The 9,001-nt window shown below is 28.7% G+C and overlaps 1 protein-coding gene across 1 annotated transcript in view; it reads right to left on the bottom strand.

The window, feature by feature from the left end:
- Positions 1–422: 422 nt before the first annotated feature.
- LOC147022900 (brain-specific homeobox protein homolog) overlaps positions 423–9,001 on the bottom strand; it is a 30,442-nt gene continuing 21,863 nt past the window's right edge. The window contains exon 3 of the mRNA XM_085887858.1: positions 423–1,088. Coding sequence (XP_085743984.1) covers positions 855–1,088 — 234 coding nt within the window. The 3' untranslated portion in view covers positions 423–854. The remainder of the gene's footprint in view (positions 1,089–9,001) is intronic.

The raw sequence follows: 9,001 nt of genomic DNA, 5'->3' as shown, positions 1-9,001 counted from the left end.
AGTCCTGCCTGTTGTGTGTTTCCCTCTTCTCTTTCCACTGTACCTTTTGTTCTGTTACATCCTGTTCCATAATATGTTCCTCGCTCCTCCACGAGCCTCGACTTGGTATACAAAAACACATTTCCTGCTTTCTTTTAACCTCAAATATCTCATTGTTAAAGTCCAGTGTTCCTTACCCTCGTTTTTGTAAAAGCTTTAGAAAAATGCTCTGCTCCCATGGTACCTCTCATTTCTCAATCTCCAGACAACAACATTTACAATTGGAATGGGTATCCAGACATCAACAACATTTACAATTGGAATGGGTATCCAGACATCAACATTTACAATTGGAATGGGTATACAGACAACATCATCAACATTTACAATTGGAATGGGTATCCAGACATCATCAACATTTACAATTGGAATGGATATCCAGACATCATCAACATTTACAATTGGAATGTGTATCCAGACATCAACATTTACAATTGGAATGGGTACAGAGATAACATCAACAACATTTACAATTGGAGTGGGTATACAGACAACATCAACAACATTTACAATTGCAATGGATATCCAGATAACATTAACAACATTTACAATTGGAATGGGTTATTGCTCGACGTCCAATCACCTATTCGATGTGAGTGGAGTTCGAAAAATCATTTGAGATGAACAAAGTTACCATAGGTACTTTAGCCACATTATTAATAGCAAGCAGGATAACTACCTGAAAGTTTTTATTTGAAGTTGTTGTCTCATCATGAATGTCGGGTGCAAGGTGGTCTAACCTAACACCACTATTGACGTAATGGTGTTAGAAAGACAATGAGGTGTTGCCACGTCAGAAACGTTCCCATCTCTGGTTATGGTGCTGTATCTGTGGTGCTGACACCCTTCGCACGCATTGTACATATGTCTTTATCAGTGTCTTGCCTTTCTTGGCTGCCACTTTGAACAGACTGCACATCCTGTGGACCAGCTTCAAAAGCAACAGAGAAGTTTGTGTTATAAATGGACGTCAAAGGCATTTGTTCTGGTTCCTGGTCCATTCCCAGCTTCTTGGAGCGAACTCGTTGATTCTGGAACCACGATTTCACCTGAGAAGAGAGACAACTTTACTTGTGGGTTCTGCATTTGCAACATATTTTACGACAACATATTTAAGAATAAATTATTAGCGTTTTATTTCTAAAATGCCTCAGGTAAATCATTTTAATGACAGTGTTTTATTTCTAAAATTCCTCAGATAAATCATTTTAATGACTGTTTTATTTCTAAAATGCCTCAGATAAATCATTTTAATGACAGTTTCATTTCTAAAATTCTTTAGGTAAATCATTTTAATGACTTTTATTTCTAAAATTCCTCAGGTCGATAATTTTAACGACAGTTTTATTTCTCGTGCCTCAGGCAAATCATTTTAATGACTGTGTTTTATTTCTCGTGCCTCAGGTAAATCATTTTAATGACTGTTTTATTTCTAAAATGCCTCAGGTAAATCATTTTAATGACAGTGTTTTCTTTCGAAAATGCCTCAGGTAAATCCTTTTACTGACAGTGTTTTATTTCTAAAATGCCACAGGTAAATCAATTAAATGACAGTGTTTTATTTCTAAAATGCCACAGGTAAATCAATTAAATGACAGTGTTTTATTTCCAAAATTCTTCAGGTAAATCATTTTTATGACAGTGTTTTATTTATAAAATTCCTCAGGTAAATCATTTCAATGACAGTGTTTGATTTCTAAAGTTCCTCAGATAAATCATTTTAATGACAGTGTGTTATTTCTAAAATTCCTCAGGTAAATAATTTTAATGACAGTGTTTTATTTCTAAAATGCCTCAGGTAAATCATTTTAATGACAGTGTTTTATTTCTAAAATGCCTCAGGGAAATAATTTTAATGACAGTGTTTTATTTCTAAAATTCCTCAGATAAATCATTTTAATGACAGTGTTTTATTTCTAAAATGCCTCAGATAAATCATTTTAATGACAGTGTTTTCTTTCTAAAATGCCTCAGGTAAATCATTTTAATGACCATGTTTTCTTTCTGAAATTCCTCAGATAAATCATTTTAATGACAGTGTTTTCTTTCTAAAATTCCTCAGGTAAATCATTTTCATGTCAGTGTTTTATTTCTAAAATTCCTCAGGTAAATCATTTTCATGTCAGTGTTTTATTTCTAAAATGCCTCAGGTAAATAATTTTCATGTCAGTGTTTTATTTCTAAAATGCCTCAGGTAAATCGTTTTAATGACTGTTTTATTTCTAAAATTCCTCAGGTAAATCATTTTAATGACAGTGTTTTATTTCTAAAATGCCACAGGTAAATCAATTAAATGACAGTGTTTGATTTCTAAAGTTCCTCAGATAAATCATTTTAATGACAGTGTGTTATTTCTAAAATTCCTCAGGTAAATAATTTTAATGACAGTGTTTTATTTCTAAAATGCCTCAGGTAAATCATTTTAATGACAGTGTTTTATTTCTAAAATGCCTCAGGTAAATCATTTTAATGACCATGTTTTCTTTCTGAAATTCCTCAGATAAATCATTTTAATGACAGTGTTTTATTTCTAAAATGCCTCAGGTAAATCATTTTAATGACAGTGTTTTATTTCTAAAATGCCTCAGGTAAATCCTTTTACTGACAGTGTTTTATTTCTAAAATGCCACAGGTAAATCAATTAAATGACAGTGTTTTATTTCTAAAATGCCACAGGTAAATCAATTAAATGACAGTGTTTTATTTCCAAAATTCTTCAGGTAAATCATTTTTATGACAGTGTTTTATTTATAAAATTCCTCAGGTAAATCATTTCAATGACAGTGTTTGATTTCTAAAGTTCCTCAGATAAATCATTTTAATGACAGTGTGTTATTTCTAAAATGCCTCAGGTAAATCATTTTAATGACAGTGTTTTATTTCTAAAATGCCTCAGGGAAATCATTTTAATGACAGTGTTTTATTTCTAAAATTCCTCAGATAAATCATTTTAATGACAGTGTTTTATTTCTAAAATGCCTCAGATAAATCATTTTAATGACAGTGTTTTCTTTCTAAAATGCCTCAGGTAAATCATTTTAATGACCATGTTTTCTTTCTGAAATTCCTCAGATAAATCATTTTAATGACAGTGTTTTCTTTCTAAAATTCCTCAGGTAAATCATTTTCATGTCAGTGTTTTATTTCTAAAATTCCTCAGGTAAATCATTTTCATGTCAGTGTTTTATTTCTAAAATGCCTCAGGTAAATAATTTTCATGTCAGTGTTTTATTTCTAAAATGCCTCAGGTAAATCGTTTTAATGACTGTTTTATTTCTAAAATTCCTCAGGTAAATCATTTTATTGACAGTGTTTTATTTCTAAAATTCCCCAGGTAAATCATTTTTATGACTGTTTTCTTTCGAAAATGCCTCAGGTAAATCCTTTTACTGACAGTGTTTTATTTCTAAAATGCCACAGGTAAATCAATTAAATGACTGTTTTATTTCTAAAATGCCACAGGTAAATCAATTAAATGACAATGCTTTATTTCCAAAATTCTTCAGGTAAATCATTTTTATGACAGTGTTTTATTTCCAAAATTCTTCAGGTAAATCATTTTAATGACAGTGTTTTCTTTCGAAAATGCCTCAGGTAAATCCTTTTACTGACAGTGTTTTATTTCTAAAATGCCACAGGTAAATCAATTAAATGACTGTTTTATTTCTAAAATGCCACAGGTAAATCAATTAAATGACAATGTTTTATTTCCAAAATTCTTCAGGTAAATCATTTTTATGACAGAGTTTTATTTCCAAAATTCTTCAGGTAAATCATTTTAATGACAGTGTTTTATTTCTCGTGCCTCAGGTAAATCATTTTTATGACAGTGTTTTATTTATAAAATTCCTCAGGTAAATCATTTCAATGACAGTGTTTGATTTCTAAAGTGCCTCAGATAAATCATTTTAATGACAGTGTTTTATTTCTAAAATTCCTCAGGTAAATAATTTTAATGACAGTGTTTTATTTCTAAAATTCCTCAGGTAAATCATTTTAATGACAGTGTTTTATTTCTAAAATGCCTCAGATAAATCATTTTAATGACAGTGTTTTATTTCTAAAATGCCTCAGATAAATCATTTTAATGACAGTGTTTTCTTTCTAAAATGCCTCAGGTAAATCATTTTAATGACCATGTTTTCTTTCTGAAATGCCTCAGATAAATCATTTTAATGACAGTGTTTTCTTTCTAAAATTCCTCAGGTAAATCATTTTCATGTCAGTGTTTTATTTCTAAAATTCCTCAGGTAAATCATTTTCATGTCAGTGTTTTATTTCTAAAATGCCTCAGGTAAATAATTTTCATGTCAGTGTTTTATTTCTAAAATGCCTCAGGTAAATCGTTTTAATGACTGTTTTATTTCTAAAATTCCTCAGGTAAATCATTTTAATGACAGTGTTTTATTTCTAAAATTCCTCAGATAAATCATTTTAAATGAGAGTGTTTTATTTCTAAAATGCCTCAGATAAATCATTTTAATGACAGTGTTTTATTTCTAAAATTCCTCAGGTAAATCATTTTTATGACAGTGTTTTCTTTCTAAAATTCCTCAGATAAATCATTTCAATGACAGTGTTTTCTTTCTGAAATGCCTCAGATAAATCATTTTAATGAACGTCTTTTCTTTCTAAAATTCCTCAGGTAAATCATTTTCATGTCAGTGTTTTATTTCTAAAATTCCTCAGGTAAGTAATTTTAATGTCAGTGTTTTCTTTCTAAAATGCCTCAGGTAAATCGTTTTAATGACTGTTTTATTTCTAAAATTCCTCAGGTAAATCATTTTAATGACAGTGTTTTATTTCTAAAATTCCTCAGGTAAATCATTTTAATGACAGTGTTTTATTTCTAAAATGCCTCAGGTAAATCATTTTAAATGACAGTGTTTTATTTCTAAAATTCCTCAGGTAAATCATTTTAATGACAGTGTTTTATTTCGAAAATGCCTCAGGTAAATCATTTTAATGACAGTGTTTTATTTCTAAAATGCCTCAGGTAAATCATTTTAATGACAGTGTTTTCTTTGTAAAATTCCTCAGGTAAATCATTTTCATTACAGTGTTTTATTTCTAAAATGCCTCAGATAAATCATTTTAATGACATTGTTTTATTTCGAAAATGCCTCAGATAAATCATTTTAATGACAGTGTTTTATTTCTAAAATTCCTCAGGTAAATCATTTTAATGACATTGTTTTATTTCGAAAATGCCTCAGATAAATCATTTTAATGGCTGTTTTATTTCTAAAATGCTTCAGAAAAATCATTTTAATGACAGTGTTTTATTTCTAAAATGCATCAGGTATATCATTTTAATGACAGTGTTTTATTTCTAAAATGCCTCAGATAAATCATTTTAATGACAGTGTTTTATTTCTAAAATGCCACAGGAAAATCATTTTAATGACAGTTTCATTTCTAAAATTCTTTAGGTAAATCATTTTAATGACTGTTTTATTTCTAAAATGCCTCAGATAAATCATTTTAATGACCATGTTTTCTTTCTGAAATTCCTCAGATAAATCATTTTAATGACAGTGTTTTCTTTCTAAAATTCCTCAGGTAAATCATTTTCATGTCAGTGTTTTATTTCCAAAATTCTTCAGGTAAATCATTTTTATGACAGTGTTTTATTTATAAAATTCCTCAGGTAAATCATTTCAATGACAGTGTTTGATTTCTAAAGTTCCTCAGATAAATCATTTTAATGACAGTGTGTTATTTCTAAAATTCCTGAGGTAAATAATTTTAATGACAGTGTTTTATTTCTAAAATGCCTCAGGTAAATCATTTTAATGACAGTGTTTTATTTCTAAAATGCCTCAGGGAAATCATTTTAATGGCAGTGTTTTATTTCTAAAATTCCTCAGATAAATTATTTTAATGACAGTGTTTTATTTCTAAAATGCCTCAGATAAATCATTTTAATGACAGTGTTTTCTTTCTAAAATGCCTCAGGTAAATCATTTTAATGACCATGTTTTCTTTCTGAAATTCCTCAGATAAATCATTTTAATGACAGTGTTTTCTTTCTAAAATTCCTCAGGTAAATCATTTTCATGTCAGTGTTTTATTTCTAAAATTCCTCAGGTAAATCATTTTCATGTCAGTGTTTTATTTCTAAAATGCCTCAGGTAAATAATTTTCATGTCAGTGTTTTATTTCTAAAATGCCTCAGGTAAATCGTTTTAATGACAGTGTTTTATTTCTAAAATGCCACAGGTAAATCAATTAAATGACAGTGTTTGATTTCTAAAGTTCTTCAGATAAATCATTTTAATGACAGTGTGTTATTTCTAAAATTCCTCAGGTAAATAATTTTAATGACAGTGTTTTATTTCTAAAATGCCTCAGGTAAATCATTTTAATGACAGTGTTTTATTTCTAAAATGCCTCAGGGAAATCATTTTAATGACAGTGTTTTATTTCTAAAATTCCTCAGATAAATCATTTTAATGACAGTGTTTTCTTTCTAAAATGCCTCAGGTAAATCATTTTAATGACCATGTTTTCTTTCTGAAATTCCTCAGATAAATCATTTTAATGACAGTGTTTTATTTCTGAAATGCCTCAGGGAAATCATTTTAATGACAGTGTTTTATTTCTAAAATGCCTCAGGTAAATCCTTTTACTGACAGTGTTTTATTTCTAAAATGCCACAGGTAAATCAATTAAATGACAGTGTTTTATTTCTAAAATGCCACAGGTAAATCAATTAAATGACAGTGTTTTATTTCTAAAATGCCACAGGTAAATCAATTAAATGACAGTGTTTTATTTCCAAAATTCTTCAGGTAAATCATTTTTATGACAGTGTTTTATTTATAAAATTCCTCAGGTAAATCATTTCAATGACAGTGTTTGATTTCTAAAGTTCCTCAGATAAATCATTTTAATGACAGTGTGTTATTTCTAAAATGCCTCAGGTAAATCATTTTAATGACAGTGTTTTATTTCTAAAATGCCTCAGGGAAATCATTTTAATGACAGTGTTTTATTTCTAAAATTCCTCAGATAAATCATTTTAATGACAGTGTTTTATTTCTAAAATGCCTCAGATAAATCATTTTAATGACAGTGTTTTCTTTCTAAAATGCCTCAGGTAAATCATTTTAATGACCATGTTTTCTTTCTGAAATTCCTCAGATAAATCATTTTAATGACAGTGTTTTCTTTCTAAAATTCCTCAGGTAAATCATTTTCATGTCCGTGTTTTATTTCTAAAATTCCTCAGGTAAATCATTTTCATGTCAGTGTTTTATTTCTAAAATGCCTCAGGTAAATAATTTTCATGTCAGTGTTTTATTTCTAAAATGCCTCAGGTAAATCGTTTTAATGACTGTTTTATTTCTAAAATTCCCCAGGTAAATCATTTTTATGACTGTTTTCTTTCGAAAATGCCTCAGGTAAATCCTTTTACTGACAGTGTTTTATTTCTAAAATGCCACAGGTAAATCAATTAAATGACTGTTTTATTTCTAAAATGCCACAGGTAAATCAATTAAATGACAATGTTTTATTTCCAAAATTCTTCAGGTAAATCATTTTAATGACAGTGTTTTATTTCTCGTGCCTCAGGTAAATCATTTTTATGACAGTGTTTTATTTCCAAAATTCTTCAGGTAAATCATTTTAATGACAGTGTTTTATTTCTCGTGCCTCAGGTAAATCATTTTTATGACAGTGTTTTATTTATAAAATTCCTCAGGTAAATCATTTCAATGACAGTGTTTGATTTCTAAAGTGCCTCAGATAAATCATTTTAATGACAGTGTTTTATTTCTAAAATTCCTCAGGTAAATAATTTTAATGACAGTGTTTTATTTCTAAAATTCCTCAGGTAAATCATTTTAATGACAGTGTTTTATTTCTAAAATGCCTCAGATAAATCATTTTAATGACAGTGTTTTCTTTCTAAAATGCCTCAGGTAAATCATTTTAATGACCATGTTTTCTTTCTGAAATGCCTCAGATAAATCATTTTAATGACAGTGTTTTCTTTCTAAAATTCCTCAGGTAAATCATTTTCATGTCAGTGTTTTATTTCTAAAATTCCTCAGGTAAATCATTTTCATGTCAGTGTTTTATTTCTAAAATGCCTCAGGTAAATAATTTTCATGTCAGTGTTTTATTTCTAAAATGCCTCAGGTAAATCGTTTTAATGACTGTTTTATTTCTAAAATTCCTCAGGTAAATCATTTTAATGACAGTGTTTTATTTCTAAAATTCCTCGGGTTAATCATTTATAATGACAGTGTTTTATTTCTAAAATGCCTCAGATAAATCATTTTAATGACAGTGTTTTCTTTCTAAAATGCCTCAGGTAAATCATTTTAATGACCATGTTTTCTTTCTGAAATGCCTCAGATAAATCATTTCAACGACAGTGTTTTCTTTCTGAAATGCCTCAGATAAATCATTTTAATGAACATCTTTTCTTTCTAAAATTCCTCAGGTAAATCATTTTCATGTCAGTGTTTTATTTCTAAAATTCCTCAGGTAAGTAATTTTAATGTCAGTGTTTTCTTTCTAAAATGCCTCAGGTAAATCGTTTTAATGACTGTTTTATTTCTAAAATTCCTCAGGTAAATCATTTTAATGACAGTGTTTTATTTCTAAAATGCCTCAGATAAATCATTTTAATGACTGTTTTATTTCTAAAATTCCTCAGGTAAATCATTTTAAATGACAGTGTTTTATTTCTAAAATTCCCCAGGTAAATCATTTTTATGACAGTGTTTTCTTTCTAAAATTCCTCAGATAAATCATTTCAATGACAGTGTTTTCTTTCTGAAATGCCTCAGATAAATCATTTTAATGAACGTCTTTTCTTTCTAAAATTCCTCAGGTAAATCATTTTCATGTCAGTGTTTTATTTCTAAAATTCCTCAGGTAAGTAATTTTAATGTCAGTGTTTTCTTTCTAAAATTCCTCAGGTAAATCGTTTTAATGACTGTTTTAT

The sequence above is a fragment of the Eptatretus burgeri genome, chromosome 7 (assembly GCF_056783735.1).
Source record: "Eptatretus burgeri isolate ZD-2024b chromosome 7, Ebu_testis_v1, whole genome shotgun sequence".
Lineage (NCBI taxonomy): Eukaryota > Metazoa > Chordata > Myxini > Myxiniformes > Myxinidae > Eptatretus > Eptatretus burgeri.
The sequence above is the reverse complement of the archived record's forward strand: the minus strand, read 5'-3'. Positions and strand labels throughout refer to the sequence as shown.